The sequence below is a fragment of the Chiloscyllium punctatum genome, chromosome 4 (assembly GCF_047496795.1).
Source record: "Chiloscyllium punctatum isolate Juve2018m chromosome 4, sChiPun1.3, whole genome shotgun sequence".
Lineage (NCBI taxonomy): Eukaryota > Metazoa > Chordata > Chondrichthyes > Orectolobiformes > Hemiscylliidae > Chiloscyllium > Chiloscyllium punctatum.
This window is the reverse complement of record NC_092742.1, coordinates 6654062-6679231: the sequence shown is the minus strand read 5'-3', so window position 1 is coordinate 6679231 and position 25170 is coordinate 6654062. Positions and strand designations below refer to the sequence as shown.

The 25170-nt window shown below is 42.6% G+C and overlaps 1 protein-coding gene across 1 annotated transcript in view; it reads right to left on the bottom strand.

The window, feature by feature from the left end:
• Positions 1-25170, bottom strand: part of brf1b (BRF1 general transcription factor IIIB subunit b) — a 482080-nt gene that overhangs the window by 350413 nt on the left and 106497 nt on the right. The window contains exon 3 of the mRNA XM_072568024.1: positions 1598-1771. Within this exon, the coding sequence (XP_072424125.1) occupies positions 1598-1771 (174 nt within the window). The remainder of the gene's footprint in view (positions 1-1597; positions 1772-25170) is intronic.

The following is a 25170-nucleotide window of genomic DNA, read 5'->3' as shown; positions in this document are numbered from 1 at the left end:
GCTAAATCCTCAGAAGTGGTAAACTAAACACAACTTCTGTTGTACATGTGGTATATTTACATGGAACGACATTTTGTTGTTCCAGTTGCTGCCTACCAGAATAGCAGCGATGATTCTTCAGTTGTTTAACAGCTTCATCAATCAACGGAATACATCATGATCACATCATGTTGGTATCTGCACTAAGGGAACTAAGCAGTGACTAGTAAGACTTGTAGAGTGGTGACCTGCATCAGTGAATTCACTACAAAAGCAACGTAGGTGCATGGGAATACAAATGATTTGGAGATGCCGGTGTTGGACTGGGGTGTACAAAGTTAAAAATCACACAACACCAGGTTATAGTCCAACAGATTTAAATGGAAGCACACTAGCTTTTGGAGCAACGCTCCTTCATCAGGTGATAGTGGAGGGCTCAATCCTAACACAGAGTTTATAGCAAAACGTTAGTGTGATGTATAATTACACTTACATCACACTGTAAATTTTTGCTATAAATTCTGTGTTAGGATTGAGCCCTCCACTATCACCTGATGAAGGAGCATCGCTCCGAAAGCTAGTGTGCTTCCAATTAAACCTGTTGGACTATAACCTGGTGTTGTGTGATTTTTAACTGGGAATATAAAAGTATTCAATGTCAAAAGCTTGTTTGTCAAATTTGTGGAGGGGTTAGATAACGCTGTGAGAATAGTAACTTCGTAAAACCTTGACCCTTCATTTGTGTGTTTCAGTTCTGTGAAGTGAAATGGGAAGCAACTACATCTACCTATGAGCCCTCATGTGGAGCAAATGACGCACAATGCAAGATCACCCTGAGGTCAAGTTAATCTTTATAAACCACCTATTCCAACTCATTATGTGCATGACACAATTTGGCTCCTGCAGTTGGGCAAGATATCAAGATATATTTTATAAGAAATATATTGTTTCATCAGACTGACCTATATCAAGGACTTCCAACGGCTGACTGCATCATTCTTCATTCAAGGGCAAACCTGAATCAATGGCTCTGAAGCTGGAATTCTGGGCTGCATTTGAGGGAAGGTTCTATTTTCTTAAACATGCACAGATTCCTGATGATACAAACACAGGAGGGAAACTAAACGGAGGACTGAAGGTGCCTGCAATAGGGTTTGCAAAGGGATATTGAAATGTGATTCTGGTCCAGTGAGAAAAATACCCAGCCCTACTTTGCCCTATCGCTATCTTCAGTACTATACTCATGCAAAAGGCCATTATCCTCAAATTTTTGCAATTGAAACTTTCCCAGATTCACCACATCCCCATGCACTGACAGGGTTTCACACACCACTCTTGGGTATGGAAACTGACCAGCATGCACATCCACCAAAGGCAACAGTATGAAGACGCACTTATACGTGCTGAAAGCTTTATACTCTTCATTAACCAGGCATTTCAGTCACAAAGAGCTGAGCTGGCATACAGTAACTGGAGACATTCACTACACAGATAACTTTCAGAATAAAGTAACAGTTTATCTGGATTTCTTTAAAAAATACTGAAGTCTAACATGCTTTAAATCTCCATGAACTAAGCTTTTAGATTTTATGTAATTTCTGTGGAGTCAAAAGGATACGAGGAGTCCCCTCTGTTCGACAGACCAGATATAGACAGGCAGCGACCACGTGGCTCATTTTCCGACCTCTGGTAAGGTGCTTGCTAACTGCCATTTTGAAGAAGTTAAAGGCAGTATCAAGGCAGTGCTGGTTTAATTGGAGCTGGTTACCCAGATGGTGAATCTGACGACGACCTAAGGGGTAAAAGCAAACACAAAACAGAACTTACAAACAAAATACTACATATGTTTAGAAAATACATCATCATAAGACCATTAGACATAACAGTGGAAGTAAGGCCATTCGGCCCATCAAGACCACTCTGCCATTTAATAATAGCTGACGGGTATTTCAACTCCACTTACCCACTCTCCCCATAGCCCTTAAATTCTTGATCTTGCAAGGAATTATCAATCTCTGCCTTGAAGACATTTAACGTCCTGGCCTCCACTGTGTTCCGTGGCAATGAATTCCACAGGCTCAGCACTCTCTGGCTGAAGAAATATCTCATTTCCTTTCTAAATTGACCCCCGTCTAATTCTAAGGCTGTGCCCACAGGTCCTAGTCTCCCCAACTAACGGAAACAAAAACTTCCCAGCGTCCACCATTTCTAAGCCATGCATTATCTTGTAAGTTTCTATTAGATCTCCCTTCAACCTTCTAAACTCTAATGAATACAATCCCAGGATCCTCAGCCATCCATCGTATGTTAGATTAGTGGTGCTGGAAGAGCACAGCAGTTCAGGCAGCATCCAACGAGCAGCGAAATCGACGTTTCGGGCAAAAGCCCTTCTTTATTCCTGATGAAGGGCTTTTGCCCGAAACGTTGATTTCGCTGGTCGTTGGATGCTGCCTGAACTGCTGTGCTCTTCCAGCACCACTAATCCAGTATTTGGTTTTCAGCATCTGCAGTCATTGTTTTTACCATCATCTGTTAGGCCTACTATTCCAGGGATCATCTGTGTGAATCTCTGCTGGACACGCTCCAATGCCATTATGCCCTTCCTGAGGTGTGTGGCCCAAAATTAGACACAGTATTCTAAATGCGGCCTAACTGGAGCTTTATAAAGTCTCAGAAGCACATTGCTGTTTTAATATTCCAACCCTCTTGCGATAAATGACAACATTACATTCGCTTTCTTAATCACGGACTTAACCTGCAAGTTAATCTTCAGAGAACCCTGGACTAGCACTCTCAGATCCCTTTATACTTTGGCTTTATGAATTTTCTCACTGTACAGAAAATAGTCCATGCCTGTATTCTTTTTTCCAAAGTGCAAGACCTCACATTTGCTCAGGTTGAATTTCATCAGCCATTTCCTGGACCACTCTCCCAAACTGTCTAAACCTTCCTGTAGCCTCCCCACCTCCTCAGAACTAGCCGCCTGTCCACCTAACTTCGTATTATTGACAAACTTTGCCAGAATGCCCCAGTCCCTTCATCCAGATCATTACTATATAAAGTGAACAGCTGCGGCCCCAACACTGAAACCTGCAAGACACCATTTGTCACCAGCTGCCATTCCAAAAAAGAACCTTTTATCCCAACTCTCTGCCTTCTGTCAGACAGTCAACCCTCAACTTATGTCAGTAATTCACCTTGAACGCCATGGGCCCTCACCTTACTCTGCAGCCTCTCGTGAGGCACCTTATCAAAGGCCTTTTCGAAGTCTAGACAGATAACATCCACTGGGTTTCCCTGGTCTAACCTACTTGTTAACTCTTCAAAGAATTCCAACAGGTTTGTCAGGCACGACCTCACCTTACTAAATCCATGCTGACTTGTTCTAATCCAACCCTAAATTTCCAAGAATTTAGAAATCTCATCCTTAACGATGGATTCTAGAATTTTACTAATAACCGCAGTTAGACTAATTGGCCTAGAATTTTCCATCTTTTGTCTTGATCCTCTCTTGAACAAGGGGGTTACAACAGCGATCTTCCAATCATCCGGGACTTTCTCTGACTCTAGTGACTTTTGAAAGATCACAATCAACACCTCCGCTATTTCCTCAGCCACTTCCCTCAGAATTCTAGGAGGTAGCCCATTGGAGCCAGGAGATTTATCAATTTTTAGACCTTTTAGCTTTTCTAGCACTTTCTCTTTAGTAATAGCTACCATACTCAACTCTGCCCCTTGACTCTCAATTGTTGGGATATGACTCATGTTTTCTACTGTGAAGACTGATGCAAAGTATTTATTAAGTTCTTCAGCTATTTCCTCATCTCCCAGCACTAGCCTTCCAGCTTCAATTTGGAGTGGCCCAATGTCTACTTTTGCCTCTCATTTGTTTCTTACGTTTTGAAAGAAACTTTTACTATCATTTCCTAATATTACTGGCTCGCCTATCGTCATATTTGATCCTCTCCTTCCTTATTTCTCTTTGTTATCCTCTGTTTTTTGGTCTTCCCAATCTTCTGATTTTCAAGAGCTGTTGGCAACTTTGTAGGCTCTCTTTTCCTTTGATATATTTCCTGACTTCCTTTGTCAGCCATGGCTATCTAACCCAAATCCAATTAACTAACAAAGCAACCCCGGCCCTCTGTCCACTTCCTGTTTTTTCGATAAGTTGTAAATCCTTGGATGTTTAATTGCCAGTCCTGAGTCCCCTGCAACCACGTCTCTATAATGCCTACTACATCATAATCATTCACAATGATTTGTGCCATTAATTCATCTGCTTTGTTACAAATACTAAGAGTATTCAGGTAAAGCACCTTAATGCTAATTTTCTTATCTTCATGATTTCCAACATCTCATGTGTCCTAAGTTAACCTTCCTTTTTGCTTCATTCCTAGTCTGCCCTGAACTTAAACCCTGCACACATGCTAACCTGCTGCTCATCTTGCTACTTAACACCATATTTCCTGTCGCTTTCCCTTTCCCATTCCTCCACTCAAGTTTAAAGTCCTACTGACCACGCTATTTGTCCTTTTCACTAGAACACTGGTTCCAGATCGGTTCAGGTGGAGACCATCCCATCGGTAGAGACCTCCCCCTGCTACAAAACAGATGCCAAGGTCCCATTAAATGGGATCCCTCTTTCCCACACCAATCTCTTAGCCATGTGCTTACTACTCTAATTTTCTTATCCCTGTGCCAATTAGTACGTGGCTCGGGCGGTAATCCGGAGATTATGACCCTGTTCTTCAATTTCCTTCCCCATGCTTGATAATCCCCAAACAGGTCCTCCTTCCTAGCCTTGCCTATGTTGTTAGTGCCAACATGGACCACAACAACTAGATCTTCTCCCTCCCGCTCCAATATCCTTTCAAGCCAGTCAGAGGTGTCCTGCACCCTGGCATCGGGCAAGCAACACACCATGTGGGAGCCATGCAGGAATCCCGATCCAGCTCTGTGCCCCAATAATAGAATCCCCTATAACAACTACTTGTCTTTATGCTCCCCCACTCTTGAATGGCCTTCTGCACCCATGGTGCCATGGTCAGCTGGCTCATCCTGTCCACAGCCTTTTTCCTCATCCACACAGAGAGCAAAAATCACATACCCGTTGGACAAGGTCAAGAGCTAATGCTCCCCAAATCTCAATACATTGGGTCTACAACATTGGAATAGACCATTCAGCCAAATTGGTCCATTCCAGTGTCTCTGCTCCACTCAAACCACCTCCAATGAATTGATGATGGGGAGGTCATACTTGATAAATCTCCCAAAACTTTTGAGATGTAAATGGTAGAGTGGGTAGAGTGGATTATTAGGGGGAGCCATTGGATGCGGTTTACATGGATTTTCAGAAGGATTTCTATAAGGTCCTCTGAAGAGAGATTAGCATATAAAATTGGCATATAAAGCACAAGGGATTAGTGGCCATGCACTAAAATAAATCAAGAACTAGTTGTCAATACTCGGTGACTAATGGGGTACTGTATGGATCAGTGCTTGGACCCCAGCTACTCCCAATATACATTAATAACTCAGATGAAAAAAAACTATGTGCCATAGCTCCAAGTGTGCAGACGACACAAAGCTGGCAGGGAAGGTGACCTGCGAGGAGGATCCAGAGTTGTTTCAGAGTAACTTGGACAAGCTGAGTCAGTGGGCATATACATGGCAGATGCAGTAAAATGTGAAAAAATTGGCTGAAAAAACAGGAGGACAGATTATATGAATGGCAATAGCCTGGGAAAAGCATTGGGTGTCCTTGTATACCAGTTGCTGAAAGCAAGCACAGAGGTGCAGCAAACAGTGAAGCAAGCAAAGGATATGTTGGCTTTCACAGAGAGGATTCAAATACAGGAGCAAGGAAGTCTCGCTGCAACTGGACAGGGCACTGGAAAGACCATAAGTGGTGTATTGTGTGGAGTTTTGATCTCCTTATCTGGGGAAGGATGTTCTGGGTACTGAGGGATCGCGCAGATTTGCCAGACTGATTCGTGGGATGGCAAGACTAACCTGCTGAGAGAAACTGGATTGGCTAGAACTACATTCACTCAAATTGGGGTGGGGTTGGGGGGGTGGGGGGTTACAGATCTCAGAGTTCAATAAAACTCAAAGAGGATTAGACAGGGTCAATGAAGGAAGAATGTTCTCAATCACTGGGAGGTCTAGAACCAGAGTCCCAGTCTAAGGATACTGGGTAGGCTTTTAGGAATCAGATGAGGAGACATTTTTTCACCCAGAGAGTGGTCAGCCTATGGAATTCTCTGTCGCAGGAAACTGTTTAGGCCAAAACAATGAAGGCTTTTAAGAAAGGTGTGGACATAGTTCTTAGGACTAAAAGGGTCAAAAGGATATGGGGAGAAAGCGGCAACATGGTACAGAATTGGATGATCATGCACAGTCATAGTGAATGATTCGAAAGGACATCCAAGTGTCCTTTGATGGCATGGACAAGATGGACCATATTGCCTCTTTTGTGCTGTGACACTTCTATGGTTTGAACGGTGGAGCAGACTGAATGGATGAAATGGCCCACTCCTGCTACTATTTTTGCTTCTATGTAAACAACATCATAGCTAGTCTTTAAATATTGACATATCCCAAAGGTGCTCCACAGGAATACACTCAACAAAAGTGATTCAAATGGGATTAAAAGCTATGAGAATGCAGAATTGTCCAAGGAATGAAAAAGAGGGACTGTTCAGACTGACAGGAATAATGGAATCCTGCTCCCTAAGGTTCATACAAATGCCACCACATTTTAAAATAAATTTATTAAATAAGGCAAAGTAGTAATTAAGGCACACAATCAATCTGCTTTGCAGTTTCAAGATTTTTCCAAAGTCTACTTTTTAAAATTTTACGGAGTACGCTTTGCTTTCAAGAGCTGCTTTGTCATTCGCTTTAACTCAATCATGAGGTGGTACAGTCACATAATTACATTCCATTCTGCACTTGTGTTGGCATATGGGAAATTTTAACTCAGAATTAGAAGAATTCATCAATATCTTCAATAATTATCACCCCTCAATTAAATTCAAAGGCACAGACACAGAAAATGAATTACTTACTTCCTTAATATTTAAACTGATACAAAACAAAAGGCGTAAGTTAGCAACAAAGCTTTTCCCCAAAGAAAAACTGACATACTTCCACACAACCTCAAAGCATATGTTTCAGATCGGTGAGGTCATAGCCAATGTGGTTCCATTACATGAGTTCAGTGAATTTAAGAGAAATTTGAGTTGGAAACATACGTCACAGAACTGGAACATTTTGATAAGGCAGTTTTGATATAACTATCTTTTCCTGGATCTCAGAACTTAATCTCACATTTAAGTGTAACAACTGGTAGCTATCATTAGAACAGCATCCACTACATTGCTCCCTATAAAGCAGCTCTTAAACTATTTGAAATGCATATAATTCTAACAGGTCTGGACAGACTAGATACAAGGAGGATGGTTTCCATGTTTGGAGTGTAAAGAATCAGACAGGACAGATTCAGGACATGGGTAAAGTTTTCTTCACCCAAAGGGTAGGGAACCTGTGGAATTCTCTACCACAGAAGGCTGTGGAAGCTAATCAATTAATCAAGGAAGAGAGAGACTTTTTTAAATTTTAAAGGCCTCAACAGATATAGGAAAAAGGCAGAAATGTGGCATTAAATAAAGGAGCAACCATGATCTTATTAAATAGTGAATCAGGTTCAAAGGGCGAAATGGACTACTTCTGTATCTTGTTTCTATTGTTTAAGATTCAATGCCTGAAACTGGAGATCTAGCGTTCAATGCAAGGATTCCTTAGTTCACAGATTTAAGTGTTCGTGGCTCCCAGTCAATTAAATGTTCCTTTACTGACAGGTTTAGAAGTTTTCACTCCATTTTGCAGTCTCCCATTTCTCCCATTCCCCTTACAGCCCATCTCCCCTACTATCCTCTTGCAGCCTTCTAGTCTCTTTCCCCACCAACAAACCGCATTTCGCTCCCCCCCCTCAACCATTCACATACTCCTTGCAACCTCCATCTCCTGAATTTACTTTTCTTGGACCTGCCTCCATTCTCCCAACATTCACTTTTCCAGTGACTCCCTCACTCAACCAGCTGTTCATTGCTCCTCCAATCACAGGTGGCCTTGCTCCCACACTTATCGCTCCACCAACTGTAAGGCAGACTTGTGATCCAGAACCTGCCACACCATCATAAAACTGTTCCTAGTCCACCACAACATTGATGTCTACCTGACAATCTGGAAAGTTGCCCATTATGTCCTGTGCACAAAAAAAAGCAGGCCAAGTTGAAACCAGTCAAATATTGCCATGTCAGTCGACTGCTCGTCATTAAAAAAGCACTTGTTCTGCACCAAGCTCCTGACTACGTTACAGCATTAGTTCAAACAATGAATGTAAGAGCTGAACTCCGGAGGTGACCCAAAGGCTGCCCTTGAGAACCAAGGCAGCATTAGATCAAGTATAGAATTCACGGCCCTAAGCAAAACTGGAGTCAATGTGAAACAGCATTTATAGTGCTTTTCAAATGGTAGATGCTCCACCACCTGAAAGTTCCCCTCTAAGTCACGTACCATCTGATGGGGAATTACATCACTGTTTCTTCAGTGTCACTGGGTTAAAATCCTGGAACTGATCCCGGAGAACACTTTTGGTTGAAAAATGTAGTGCTGGAAAAACACAGCAGGCCAGGCAGCATCCGAGGAGCAGAAGAATCGACATTTCGGGCATAAGCCCTTCTTCAGGAATGAGGCTGGTGTGCCAAGAGGGCTGAGATAAAAGGTGGGGGGAAGGGAATTTGGGGGAGGGGCATTGGGAATACAATAGGTGGAAGGAGGAGAGGGTGAGGGTGATAGGCCGGAGAGGGGGTGGGGGCAGAGAGGTCGGGAAGAAGATTGCTGGTCAAGAGGGTGGTGCTGAATCCGGGGGGGTTGGGACTGAGATAAGGTGGGGGGAGGGGAAAATGAGGAAGCTGGAGAAATCTACATTCATCCCGTGTGGTTGGAGGGTTCCTAGGCGGAAGATAAGGCGCTTTTCCTCCAGGCGTCGTGTGGTCAGGCTCTGGCGATGGAGGCGGCCAAGGACCTGCATGTCCTTGGCGGAGTGGGAGGGGGAGTTAAAGTGTTCAGCCACGGGACGGTTGGGTTGGTTGGTCCGGGTGTCCCAGAGGTGTTCACTTTTGGTACCCTATACCACAGGGACTGCAGTGGTTCAAGGCAGCTCAGCACCACTGGGCAATTAGGGATGAACGATAAATGCTGGCCCAGCTAGCAACATCCACATTCTATGAATGAAGGAATTATACTCTTTTTCTGTAGAAATAAACCTTAGTATTTGTTCTCAATCTTCATTATCTGATCACTGTGAGATTTGAGTGTTATGATTCCCAGATCTGCTCTTCATTAATTTCATTTTTTTCTAATTAGTTTGTTACTTTCACGTTTATGGATGGTTCACTTTGATTTCTGACTTTGTGCTTGAGCCTTCAGCACCTTCACCACTACAATACCTATCCAAGGAGCAGTAATTTGTATCTTAACACCCTTTATATCAGAGTTCCTTCGCAACCTGCTTGTTCACTTTTAATTTATTGTTTATTGCTCCTTGTTGTTAATTCACCACCTGATAAAAAGAGCCTAAACTGTTAACCCTTAAATTCTGATCATAGCAAACATTTGTTTACATCTCCCACTATGCTTTTCATTCCAGTGAGCACTGTCTGACTTTCTCCTTTAAAATTATTTCCCTTGCTTCAAGCGTGTGCCTAGAGGCTAGGCATAGTCAGAAATGAGGCACAATTGAGTGATAGGTTTTCCAGCCCTGCAATGAGAACCTTCCGAGGGAGAGATCTTTGCCTCACCACTCATCCCACATAATGGAGCACTGTCGTTTGAGACCAATTTGTCACCAGACCAGAAGTCATTCAGGTTTGGTCTGTTTGGGGAGAGGGGGAGCAGCAGACTGTGCTTCCTGTGTTACTGGAGATAGGGAGTTGGTGTATCTCATGTTTGGGGAATGGATGCACTCCTATTGATACTTCTGAAATGAGGAAATAGTGTGCATAGTTCATCTTGTTTCAGCTTTGTGTTTCTGTTCCTACTCCCACCCAGGGATTGTTCAATCATACGGCTAACAATGGATGAAAGCTTTCCAGTATCCCCTGTAGCTCTAGTAGAATGTATGAGTCATTCGATGAATCATTTCATAGGCAGAATGGGCAGTCACTTATGTCGGTACTGCCTGATAAGTTTTCAGAAGAGGTGGGACTGGAACTGAGTGAAGTAGGGAGTTTATGGGATTTTCATAGTTTGACGTCAGTGAAGTGAGGGTAATTCGCATTTAAGGCTGTGTTACCAGTTCTTCCCCTACCCCACTCATCCCAGAGTCCCAAAACACAAGTATGTCTGTGTTTACATACCCACAGGATATTCGCATGTGTTCACCCTGTCTTACCTCCACGCCCACACAGTGGGTGCATTATTTATTTATTTTGCAATTTTTTTTTGTCTGGTATTTGAAGGACAGTAATGTCTTTTGTTTTACTTTTAGTTCATCTGGCCCCTTCCCCCTCATCACTGACTCATCCTGCTCTAGACTCTGAAGCCCACAGGGCAATCTCTTTTCTTTTAATTATACATGCATGCGGCGCTAGGGCTGGAGCCAGTCTGCAGCTTTTGGTTGCAAAATTGATGTCAGACAAAGCTCTGTTGCAACACTAATATTGTCATGATAGCTTTCACTATTAATTGGGTTTGGCTGTTTCTCCAACTGCATATCATCATTTCTGAGCAACTGTGAACCCAGAGATCTATTTATTGATGCCTAAACCTTCCTCTCTGAGCTTCCACCACCTGTTGTGAAAACAATTAATTAAATTGGCTCCCTTCACCTTTCAGGGAGGAAAAGGTGAGGACTGCAGATGCTGGAGATCAGAGCTGAAAATGTGTTGCTGGAAAAGCGCAGCAGGTCAGGCAGCATCCAAGGAGCAGGAGAATCAACGTTTCGGGCATGCGCCCGAAGAAGGGCTCATGCCCAAAACATCGATTCTCCTGCTCCTTGGATGCTGCCTGACCTGCTGCGCTTTTCCAGCAACACATTTTCAGCTCCCTTCACCTTTCACCCCAGGCTCCCTGGGTTCCATTAATTTCCAGTCTACTATAGATTTGATAGTAAAATTTTTATCGTGGTCAAATCCCTTCATAAACTTAGAGCATGACTTATTTTAGTAATTGCCTCCAACTCAACAACTCTCCCTCCAGAATCTCTGCATTCATCAGATTCTGGCCCCTTGCACATTCTCAGTTTTAATTGCTCCATCATTAGTGGCTCTCTATCCCCCTCAAATAGTTAGTTTCACAGTTAGCCTGTTTTCAGAAGTCAACTAATTTTTTTTCTATTCATGGGATATGGGGCAGTTTAGAGAGGACCTGAAGTTACATATAGGCCAGACCAGGTAAAGACAAATTTCCTTCTGTAAAGTACATTGATGAATGAGATGGGATTTTTCTGACAACTGTGAATTGGTTACATGGTCATCATGAGATCCATAATTCCAGATATTTGGTGAATTCAAGTTTTACCATCTTCCACGGTGAGATTTGAACCCCGGTGCCCAAGACATCACTTGAGTCTCTGGATTGATAGCCTAATGTCTACGTATATTATGAAATAGGAGGAAGCCCCATAGCTCCTTGAGCTACTGTGCCATATAAATGCATGTTCTGGTTAATAGTCAGAGTGACCTCACAGGTTAAAATTGGAGGAATGATTGCCAAGAATGCAAAATAGCCCATGTCTGCATGTATGCAGCGGCAACAACCAGCTGCAGAAAAGTCTGCTTCCCCTCCCTTACACTATATCCTCAGCTGCAACATTCAACTGTCTTCAAGCCCTCTCCAGCCACTGTGCTGCTCTTGGATGGGTTAAAAGGCCAGGCCTGGCTGATTCTGTATCCCTGGAATATGGGTGAGATGGTAGATTAGTGGTGCTGGAAGAGCACAGCAGTTCAGGCAGCATCCAAGTAGCTTCGAAATCTGACAAGGTCTCCCAGTCCTGGGAAGAGGGGTACAGTGGCTAGAGAGGGTCATGCAGCAAGGTGCCCATTTATTCAGGTGGGTTTAATCAGGACATAAAACCATAGAATTATACAGCACAGAAACAGACCTTTTGGTCCCACTCAACCACGGTGACCAGATTAATCAATCTAGTTAATCTAGCTGCACTTGGCCCATATCCCTCTAAACCCGTCCTATTCACGTACCCGTCCAGATGCCTTTTAAATGTTTTAACTGTACTCACCTCCACCACTTTCTCTGGCAGCTTGTTCCATATACACTCCACCCTCTGTGTGAAATAAGTTGTCCCTCAGGTCCCTTTTATATCTTGCCCCAATCACACTAAACCCATGCCCTCTGGTTTTGGACTCCCTTACCCTAGGAAAATGACCTTGGCTATTCACCCTATCCATGCCCCTTGTGATTTAATAAACCTCCATAAGGTCACCCCTCAGCCTCAGCTCCAGGGAAAACAGCCCCAGCCTACTCAGCCTCTCCTCATAGCTCAAACCCTCCAGCTCCGACAACATCCTCGCAATTCTTTTCTGAACCTTTCAAATTTAACAACATCCTTCCTACAGCAGGGAGATCAGAATTGAATGCAGTATTCTATAAGTGGCCTCACCAATGTCCTATACAGCCGCAACTTGACGCCCCAACTCCTACACTCAATGCACGGACCAATAAAGGCAAGCATACCAAACACCTTCTTCTTCACCCTGTTTACCTGTGACTCCATTTTCAAGGAACTAAGGACTAGAACTGCTAGGTCGCTCTGTGCAGTGACAGTTCCTAGGGCCCTATCATTAACAGTATACGTCCAGCATACGTTACCAAAAATGCAATACCTTACATTTACTTAAATTAAACTCCCATTTGTCACTTCTCTGCTCATTGGCCCATCTGATCAAGGTCCCATTGTACTCTGAGGTAACTTTCTTCACTGTCCACTAAACCTCCAAGTTTGGTGTCATCTGCAAACATAGAACATAGAACATAGAACATTACAGCGCAGTACAGGCCCTTCGGCCCTCGATGTTGCGCCGATCAAAGCACCCCTAACCTACACTAAGCCACTATCCTCCATATACCTATCCAATGCCCGCTTAAATACCCATAAAGAGGGAGAGTCCACCACTGCTACTGGCAGGGCATTCCATGAGCTTACGACTCGCTGAGTGAAGAACCTACCCCTGACATCAGTCCTATATCTACCCCCCCTTAATTTAAAGCTATGCCCCCTTGTAATTGCTGACTCCATACGTGGAAAAAGGTTCTCACTGTCAACCCGATCTAACCCCCTAATCATCTTGTACACCTCTATCAAATCACCCCTAAACCTTCTTTTCTCCAATGAAAACAACCCCAAGTGCCTCAGCCTTTCCTCATAGGATTTTCCTACCATACCAGGCAACATCCTGGTAAACTTCCTCTGCACCCGTTCCAGTGCCTCCACATCCTTCCTATAGTATGGCGACCAAAACTGCACACAATATTCCAGATGCGGCCGCACCAGAGTCTTATACAACTGCAGCATGACCTCAGGACTCCGGAACTCAATTCCTCTACCAATAAAAGCCAGTACGCCATATGCCTTCTTCACTGCACTATTTACCTGGGTGGCAACTTTCAGAGATCTGTGTACATGGACACCAAGATCCCTCTGCTCTTCCACACTACCAAGTAGTCTACCATTAGCCCAGTAATCCATCTTTTTATTACTCTTACGTACTAACCATGCCTCCTATATTCATCTCCAAATCAATTATATATATATATAAAAAAAGCAGTGGACCCAGCACCAATCCTTGCAGCACACAGGCCTCCAGTTTGAAAAATCATCTACCAAACCCTCTGTCTCCTGCCTTCAATCCAATTTTGTATTCAAATGATTAGCTCTCCCTGGATTCCATCAGACCCAACCTTACTAACCAGTCTACCATGCAAACCCTTGTCAAATGCCTTACTGAAATCCATATAGACAGTGAATAAAATATCTTTTTGAAATAAGAAAAATCCTTTTTTTCTCTCCTTTTTGTCTTCTTTATTTTTTCTTGTCTTTCTTCATCTTCGAGCTGGAGTGGTGTCAGCAGGGTGACAGCTACAGCATCAATGATGTGGATCAGAACTCCTAGCAGCAACGGCAGTGCTCGGAGCGGGGACTCCAGGCCTGGACTCTTGACGGTGGCAGACTCCTCGCACATTGGTGTCATTGTTGCTGTATCCAGAGTGGGGACTCCTTGTGACCCAGAACACCTTGCAGAAGCCAAGGAACCATGTTTGAGACACAATTTGAACAGAAGTTGAACTCTATTTCAGTAATTTCATTTTTCTTTGTTAACTTAATTGGCACCAGATTGCGACGACAAAGCGTTTTTCACTGTATCTTCTTAGTTATACATGACAATAAAACCATTCAAAATCCAAAATCACATTTAGGCTAGGCCAGGCCAGGCCTTTGAATTTCTAGTTCAGTGTCACTGCCCCCAACAGTCAAAATACATGGCGTAGCCAAGTGAATCCAGCCTTGAAAGTCCCCATATCACCCAGGAAAAATCAGCTCATTGTGGTGACTGATCAGATAAAAGTTGCCTTGATAAGAGGAACAGAAGGAAATGGTGAGGTTCCTTCAATCACAGTCTCCTTCTCTCCATGCTTGCTGTTTGATACCAAATGGAGTGAATCACATGATTAAACACTGGCATTAGTGATGCTTAGAACCTCTGGAAGTGGCTGAAATGGATCATCCGTGGCTGAAGGAGGTTGCAAATTCTTCAGCCATGTCTTTAACACTGATATGTTAGATTCCCTCATCATTGACAGTGGGGATGTCTTTGGGTTTTGGTTTTTAATTGTGTATTACCACTGAATGTGGCAGGACTGCAGACCTTAGATATGATCAGTTGGTCATGAGACCGCCCAATCTGGTCTATTGCAATGCTGCTTCTATTGTTTGGCATGAATGTAGTCCTGTGTTGTAGTTTCACTAGGTTGACATTTCATTTTTAGATAGGCCTGGTGGTGTTCCTGGCATGCCTTCCTGCACTCTCCAATAGAATATCAAAGCAGGGAGATAATGTTAATGATAATGCTCTGCTCATTTACACCACTGCTAAAGTAATGCATATGGAAATTGATCACAAACAGGAACAATTTTTCATGTTTACTCTGCCCAGACACTTTGTGGTTTGGAATACCTTCATCAAACGTCCTCAGCCTTTTCTTCTCAAAGGAAGTCACAGTCCAAACTTCTCTCAATCATCATTATTGAGACTCCTCATCCATGGAATCATTTTCAGCCTTTTCTGCCCTCTGTCAAATATCTTCATAGCCATCCTAATGAGTGGTGACCAGCACAAGACCAGATAGCATGAGACCAGCACTTTGTTTTTATTCATTCACAGGATGTGGGGTTACTGGCAAGGTCAGCATTTATTGCCCATCCCTAGTTACCCAGAAGGCAGTTGAGAGTCAAACACATTGGAGTCAGTTGTAAACCAGGTCACGTGAGGATGGCAGTCTCCCTCCCTCAAGAGCATTAGTAAACCAGATGGGTTTTTCCGACAATCGACAATGGAGTCATGGTCATCACTGGACTCTGCCATCTACTGTGGCAGAATTCAAGCCTGGGGTCCCCAGATCATTACCTGGTCTCTGGGTTAACAGCCCACAAGGCCAATGCCTCCCCTCAATACTCCAGATGAGGCATAACTTGTGTCTCATATAGGTTCAACATGCTTAGGAAGTTTTGTTCATTAATCACTCACTCAACCTGTCCTGCCACCTTCAGTGACTTCTGCACATATACACCCAGATCGTTCTTCTCCCCTACCTTCTACAGAATTGGACACTTGACTTGATATTGTCTGTGCAGCTTTCAAACTATGGGGTTTGCAAGCGCTGAGTTATTAAGCATGGCCTGTAGCTAGCACTTAAATGGATTTCACTGGGCTAATCATTAAAGTAAGGTTAGAAAGTAAACTAACTTTCTTCTAGCCTTAGAAAGGGTAAACAAACAGTAATGGAGAATAGCTGAGCATTTGGTTAATGGTCAATTGGCTGAAGTGGTTATTCAAATTTACATTCTTCACAATTTAGTTCTTGGCTTTTAAGCAGTTGGAGAAAAATGAGATGTTGTCGAGTAACTGGTAAAATATTCTATCAATAACAAACAAACAAACAAACAAAGTCAGTTCAATTAAAATATGGCAGGACAGTTCAACTGAAAAATGCACAAAATCATGCATGTGTTCTGGATGAATTCTTCAGAAATCAAACAGCAGTTGGAGGCAGAAGATGATATGGATGGCATATTTAGAAAGGTGGTCACACTGCAACATAGGATTATGCAGGCAGATAAATAATAGCGACTATGGGGCCGGGTAAGAGAATTAAGGCAGGCAGCCAGTGGATGAGACCCCAGAGACAATCTTGCTAGCTATTTGCTTTTCTCCTTTGGATACAGATAAGGACAATGATTCCTGAGAGGAGCACAGTCAGAATCATGGTATGGTATCAGCGACCCAGCTGTGCAAGAGGGGAGGAAAAATAGTGATAGGGAAATCTTTAGTTGGGCGACAGATGCGGCTATGAACATGACTCCAGTATGGTTCGTTACCTTCCTTTGCCAGGGTCAAGGATTGCACAAAATTGCTACAGCATATTCTTGGATGCATGGCTGAACACCCAATCATGATCAATGTTAGTATCAATGACTTAGATAGGAAGGGGAGGAGATCCTAAAAGGAACTTTCAGGGTTACTCTCAATGCCACTAGCCAGTGAGCATAGAAACAGGAGAATTGAGCAATTGAAAAGTGGCTGTGTATAGGAGGAAGGGCATCAAGCATCTGAGGGATTGAGAGCAGTTGAGACCTGTACAAGATGGACGCATTGTACCTTAGCAGGACTGGGGCTAATATCTTCACAGGGAAATTTGCTAATGCTATTGAAAAGGGTATAAACTTGATTGGTAGGAAGATGGGAACTTAAGGAGGAGTTCAAATTCAAGGAAAATAAAACTAGAAAAAGAACAAGTAAAAGTAGAAAAGTACGGAGGAAAAACAGAAGCCAGGCAAAAGAATGGCAATCAAATAGGATGAAAATGGAGAATAATGTTAAAATACTGATTAAAGGCACTCTATCAAAATGTCATAAAGGCTCCACAAAAAGGGTGTTCTGAATGCGGTTGTTAGTGGTGTTGTTGTTGAACCCTAAACTCTAGCACTAATATTGAGTATGCTGTAACATGATTGAATTTGTCAGCAGGAATATTTCTGAGGGTAGTGCAATTATAAAGAACAGAGAACCATACAGCACAGGAACAGGCCCTTCGGCCCTCCAAGCCTGCACCAACACATGACGCCTTTCCACCATTAAAACTGTTTTCGTATCCCTCCATTCCCTTCCTATTCATGTATTCATTCAGGTGCTTCTTGAATGCAGCTATTGTAGTCTGCTTCCACCACCACCTCAGGCAGCACATTTCACACTTTGTGTGAAAAACTTGCTTCGCACATTTCTTTTAACAACCTTATAAACTACGATCAGGTCACCCCTCAACCTCCTGCATTCCAGTGAAAACAAACCCAGTCTATCCAACCTTACTTCATCACTAAAATCCCCCAGACCAGGCAACTTCCTGGTAAACCTTCTCTGTACCCTCTGCAAAACATCCACATCCTTCTGGTAGTGTGGTGACCAGAACTCTACACAATATTCCAAGTGTGGCCTGACTAAAGTTCTACAGAGCTGCAGCATGACTTGTCTATCCTGATAGGAGGTAAAAACAATGACTGCAGATGCTGGAAACCAGATTCTGGATTAGTGGTGCTGGAAGAGCACAGCAGTTCAGGCAGCATCCAAGGAGCTTCAAAATACTCAATGCCCCTTCCAATGAAGGCAAGCTTCCCATCGACCACTTTTACTCCCTTATCTCCCGGCACTGCCACCTTCAGTGATCTGTGGACTTGCAAACCCAGATCCCTCTGCACATCAATACTCCTAAGGGTTCTGCCATTCATTGTATAATTTCCACCTGCACTTGACCTTCCAAAATGCATCCCCTCACATTTGTCTGGGTTAAACTCCATCTGCCATTTTTCTGCCCATGCCTCCAACTAATCTATATCCTACTGCATCCTCTGGCAATCCTCCTCACTACCCACAACTCCTTCAATTTTTGTATAATCCACAAACTTAATAATTAGACCAGCTACATTTTCCTCCAAATAATTTACATAGCTCACCAACAGCAGAGGTCCCAGCACTGAGCCCTGTGGGACACCACTAGTGACAGCCCTCCATTCCAAAAAACATCCTTCCACCTCTACCCTCTCCCTCCTATGACTAAGCTAGTTTTGTATCCATCTGCCAGCTTATCCCTGATACAATATGACTTCACTTTTTGCACCAGTCTGCCATGAGGTCTTTTTCTGGTTCCTTTAAAGACTTTGACAAGGTCCCTCAATTGATGATATCAACATGGATTTTAGTAACTCAATGTCTCACATGGCAGACTGTTCGGGAAAATTAAAGTCTACGGGATACAGGGGATTGCGTCGAGTTGGATTCAAAATTAACACTGTGTCAGGAAATAAAGGGTAGTGGTGGATGGCTGTTTTTGTAACTGGAAAGTGCTTTCTATTGCTGTTCCACTGTGCTTAGGTTTAGGCCCCTTGCTGCTGGCGTCATGCATGAATATTTAGACTAAAATATGGGAGCTTGAATTTGCAGAGACAAAAACTGGTCATGTAGTGAAGAGAATGGCTGTCAATTGCAGGATCACATTAATGTTTTGATTGAGTGAGAGGAGAAGGGGTGAATGGAGTTCATACCAGCGAAGTGCAAAATTATTAGAGTCATAGAGTCACAGAGATGTACAACATGGAAACAGACCCTTTGGTCCAACTTATCCATGCCGACCAGATTTCCCAACCCAATCTAGTCCCACCTGCCAGCACCCAGCCCATATCCCTCCAAACCCTTCATATTCATATACCCATCCAAATGCTTTTTAAATGTTGCAATCATACTAGCCTCCACCACATCCTCTGGCAGCTCATTCCATACACATACCACCCTCTGCGTGAAAAAGTAGCCCCTTCGGTCTCTTTTATATCTTTCCCCTCTCACCCTAAACCTATGCCCACTAGTTCTGGACTTGTCCACCCCATTCCGTCTATTTATCCTATCCATGCCCCTCATGACTTTACCGACCTCAGAGGTCACCCCCCAGCCTCCGAGACTCCAGGGAAAACAGCCCCAGCCTGTTCAACCTCTCCCTCTGGCTCAAATCCTCAAACCCTGGCAACATCCTTGGAAATCTTTTCGGAACCCTTTCAAGTTTCACAACATCCTTCCAATAGGTAGGAGACCAGAATTGCACGCAATATCCCAACAGTGTTCTAACCAATGTCCTGTACAGCCACAACACGACCTCCCAACTCCTGTACTCAATACTCTTGACCAATAAAGGAACGTATACCAAACACTTTCTTCACTATCCTACCTACCTGCAACTCCACTTTCAAGGAGCTATGAACCTGCACTCCAAGGTCTCTTTGTTCAACAACACTCCCTTGGACCTTACCACTAAGTGTATAAGTCCTGCTAAGATTTGCTTTCCCAAATGCAGCACCTCGCATTTATCTAAATTAAACTCCATCTGCCACTCCTCAGCCCACTGGCCCATCTGATCAAGATCCTATTGTAATCGGAGTAATCTTCACTTTCCACTACACCTCCAATTTTGGTGTCAACAGCAAACTTCCTAACTATACCTCTTAAGCTCACATCCAAATCATTTATATAAATGAAGTAGTGGACCCAGCTCCAATCCTTGTGGCACTCCACTTAGAAAGCAGCAAAGCAAAAGAATGGGTATTAAATGGAAGCATACGGAGGGCGCACAGGAAGCAAGAAATCTTGTAGTACTGCCCTGAAGTGGCAGGACAGGTAGATAAGGTGTCAAAGAAGGCATGTGATTCTTTCCTTCATTGGGTGAGGCATTGAATACAAGAGCAGGGACATAAAGCTGGAACAATATGACACAAGTTGGGCCACAGCTGGTGTTTTGTGTAAATGTCTACTCACCACATTACAGGAAGGATATAATAGCTCTAGAGAGTATACAGGACGTTTACAAGAATGTTGTTAGGGTTTGAAAATTGCAGCCTCGGAGGAAAGATTGGAACAGCTTTGTTTTCCTTAGAAGAGGCTCAGGAGTCACTTAATTGAGGTGCACAAAATATTGAGGGCCTTGCTTGAAGTGGACAGGAAAAACCCGCTGCCTCGAGCAGAGAAGTCAATTACCGGGAGACACAGTTTTAAAGGTTACTAGTAAAATAATTATAGGCGACATGGGAACTCACTGCTCGGTACGGTGATTGAGACAGAAACCCTCAACTCATTTAAAAAGAAATCTGGATCTACAAGGTTACGGACCAGGTGTAGGTAAGTGAGTTTAAGATGGGTAATGACTTACTCTGCCAGCACAGATGGGTTGTCTGGCCACCTTCTAGTCTATAACTTCTCTGTAGATACGGAAGTTAGAAATTTAGGGATTTACGTAACATGGGCAACATAGTAACAACAGACAACTTCAACTTAGGCATAGAATTAGTTACGAGCTGATAATGTGTTGCTGGAAAAGCGCAGCAGGTCAGGCAGCATCCAAGGAGCAGGAGAATCAACATTTTGGGCATGAGCCCTTCTTCAGGAATTAGTTAACCAAGCTGTCACAATGTTGTGGAGGATGATTCCTGTAATACATGCAAGGTAGGTTTCTCAAACAGTATATTCGGAAGTCAACTTGGAATCAATGCATTTTGGATTTGGTGTTGTGTAATAATAACAACCGGCAAGTTGGTAACCTTGCTATCAGGAAATTGTGGCTGTAATACAATAAAATCTTATATTACATTTAATGCAATATAATTAATTCTGAAACTAAGCTCCTGAATCTGAAGAAAGGAAACTAAAAGCATATGAGGAAAAGTTAGCGTGGGTTGAATGGGAAAATACACAAAGATATGACACTACACAGGCAATAGCTAGTATTTAAAGAAACATGACAAGGTCTACAACAAATGTACATTTCTCTAAGGCACAAACATCCAAACGGAAAAGTGAATCGACCATAGTTAATGAAAGAAGGTAAAGATTGCTTTAGATCAAAGGAAGGGGCTTATAGGGATGCCAGAAATTTAGGTAAGTCTAAGAACAATTTAGGACTCAAAGGACAGCCAAGAAAGAGACATGGAAAAGGAAAGCAGAATATGAATACAAGGTAGCGAGGAACATAAAGGCAGATTGGAAAAAAAGCTTCTGTCAAAACATTAAAGAAAGATTAGCAAGGATAAACAGGAGCCCATTACAGATGACAGAGAAACTAAACAGTTATTTTGCATCTTCCTCCACAAAAAAATCTTCCAGAAATAACTAGGAAGCTTGGGACCTGTGAAACCGAGGTGCTAAAGAAAATACACCAGTAAAGAGGTCTCTTATTTTTCAAAAACAAACGTTAACGGAACGTGGCTGCGCTGGCCAAGCCAACATTTATTGTCCATCCTCTGTTGTCCTTAAGCTGACGTGCTGCAGTCTATTTGCCATGAGGGAGAGAGTTCCAGATTCTTAATTCAGTGACACTGAAAGAATAGAGAGGTCATACTGAATAGTTAACTGGATTCAAAACTGATATATTCCCTCAATCAAATGAGTTTCACCACAGGGTGTTGAAAGAGTCACTAAAGAGATAGTGGATGCATCAGTTACCATCATTCAAAATTCTAAACATTCTGGAAAGGTTTCAGAGTGGAAAGTAACAAACATAATTCCTCAATTTAGGGAGGAGGAAGAGGGAGAACAGAAAATTACAGAGCTGTTAGTTTTTCAACAGCTGTACTGTCTATAACTAGGTATCAAGGAAAGAATGGTTAAACTGATCAGAGTTACCTTGGATTTACGAAAGGGAATCACGTTTGATAAACTTGTTGGGAGTTCTCGGAGGATATTACTTGCAGAACTGATAAAGGTGAACCATTGGCCATTCTATATTTGGAATTTCAGAAGGCTTTGGATAAAGTCCCATATAGGAGGATAGTAAATAAAATTATTGGTCAAAGAGATTGGTCAAAATATGCTAGGTATGGATTGACAGTTAGTTAATAAACAGAAAATAGAGACTAGGAAAAACAGAACATTCTCAGGATGACAGGTGATCCAGGGTTACAGCTATTCATAGGTCGATAGAAATGATTTGGATGCAACAGGAAGCCATGGCCCAGGTGTACTATCGCTAGAATATTCATCCAGTGACTCAGGTAATGTACTGGGGACCCGGGTCTAAATCCCACCAGAGTGGGTTTGTTGGTTCTGTAAAATGGATGTGAGGAGGGTGCGTTGAAGTTTTAAAAGGATTTTGACAGATAAGTGATCGGGCTAGAATATGGCAAATGGAATAAATATAATGTAACTAAGTGTCTGAAGTTATTTACTTTGGGAGAAAACGCAAAGGCAGAATGTTTCTTGGATAGCAAGAGATTGTGAAGTGTGAGCGTTCATAGCAATCTCAGTTCCCTTGCTCATGAATCGCTTAAAGTTAGTATCTAAGTGCAGCAAGCAATTAGGAAAGCAAACAGTAAGGGGATTTAAATACAGAAGTAAAGATGTCCTTCTGCGGTTGCAAGGAATCTTAGTGAGACTCCACTTGCAGGACTATGTACAGTTTTGGCCTCCTCATCTAAGAAAGGATGCACTTGCTATAGAGGGAGTTCAATGGACAATCACTAGATTCAAGAAATTGGGTGATGTATAAAATAGTTCCAGCACATTAACAGGATATAGATAGGATATTTCCTCTGGCTGGTAACTTTAGGACCAGGAAATATAATCTCAGGATAAGGGGCAAATGTTTTAAGACAAATGAGGGGAGATTTCTTCACTCAGGATAGTGAATCTTTGGCATTTTCTATCCCAGAGGATCGTGAAAGGTCAATCACTGATCAGCTTCAAGGCAGAAACTAATAGGTTTCTGAAGAGTAATGTTTTGAAGGGAAAGGTAAAGGTAATGTAGGGCAAAATGACACTGAGGAGTAGACCAGCCATAATCTAAAATGAGAGTGAAGCTTGTGACGCTAAATGGACTAGTCCTGTTCCTCTGTTTCTGAGGTCCATGATCTTCTTACCAAAATAATCACATCACATTTCTCCACCTTAAAACTTGATCTGTCACTTGCCTACTCCATTAACTTGTTTGCATCCTTTTTACACTCTAAACTATTCACATATGGGCCAGAAGCTGGCAGGTGGGACTAGATTGGGTTAGGATATCTGGTCATTCCTGAAGAAGGGCTTATGCCCAAAACGTCGATTCTCCTGCTCCTTTGATGCTGCCTGACCTGCTGCGCTTTTCCAGCAACACATTTTTAAGCTCTGATCTCCAGCATCTGCACTTTCTCACTTTCTCCTTAGGATATCTGGTCGGCATGGACGAGTTGGACCGAAGGGTCTGTTTCTGTGCTGTACATTTCTATGACTCTCTGACCTCAGTTTCTAGTTTTGTATCATCTACAAATTTTAAAACCAGACACCAAGATCTAAATCATTCATTTATATGCAGAAGAACGACAGTCCCAATATTAACCCTGGGAACTCCACTTCAAACTTTCCCCCACCTTAAAACACCCATTTATTACTCGTCTGCTTCCTGTCACTGCTGTCTCTTATTTCATGAGACACAACATTGCACACAGAATATACGTAGAGAAACTGTTTCCAATTCTAGGCAAATCCAGAATAAGATAACATAAATACAAAATCATGATGAATAGATCAATAGAATAATTAGAAGCATTTTCTTTACACAGTGAGACAATATCCATCAAAGCCACACAGTATTTGAAGCAAGAGAGTCATAGCACATTTAAGGAAAAGCTTAATGCAAAGATGAGGATAAAGGAAGCAGATAGATATGGAATAAAGAGGGGAGAAGTGCAGAAAGAGTTAATTAGGCGAAGGGGAAGGTTCCTTTTGCAGTGCAAACACCACCACAGATCAGATGGGTTAAGTGGCCTATTGTATCATGCACACAGCAAAGTGGCTCTTACAAACTAAATATTAATGCTACAGAAATCTATTAAATATTAAATGGGAAAGAGTAAGGACACACAGTTGGAATAAATAACCCAAATGTGAGGCCATTACCTATACAGCACTATGATTATTCATTCTATTCGCAAGAGCTTCATAACATCACACAATGGCTATCCATTGGCAGATGCTCAGGAGCAATCTTGGACACCATCTGCTTCATTAGAAGTGCCACATGGTGCTGGGATGGGAGGATGCACCCACGGACAGACCAGCCATCAAGCACACTGTGCAATGGGGGTCTCCTAATTAATCGCTGGTTCATGTCAAGATAATTGGGCTGAATCAGAAGGACAGTAGGAACACTACAACTGCTCATCACCCCTCCTCCAACACCACATATTCACTGTCAGATAAACCTAGTCTGAGATAACTGCTGCCGCAGCTAACAGAAAGCTAGCACTACCTGTTATAACATACCCCAAAAGGTCAGTGCCTTCTGGAGAGGAATCAGGAAAACTGTAAGGAAAAGCTCCAGAAACAAAACAAAAGATTGGCTTATGAACATGCAAATTGCACGCACCTAACCACTCCAAAAGTTAATAAAACCTTAGGAGTCAAATGACAAGTTATAAAAACTTCTCACAAACATTGCTGCAACTCTGTGTCTGATCATAAACTTTACAACATATGCAAATTGATAAGAGCAAGCTCCCACACCAGCCCTGTAAAACTTAACCCCTTGATCTCTCAAGGTGTTTGCATTTGCTTTAAATTTGTTCTTGGTTCCACAGCAAGGGTCCTACTGTGACAATCTCAGTTGATAGTAATACTGAACCAGTCAGTTTCCAGAACAAACTCTAGCTTGATAGGTCAAATTTTTTATGGCTCCAGTTTGTTACAGTGGTGGCTAGTCACAAACTCACACTGATACTTACAAGGCTGCAAATGTTCTTCAACAACAAAACATACAACCTATTACACAAAGGAAAGAAAAACAAAGCTATAAAAAGACTATGGTTAGAAAGATCTCAAAACAAAC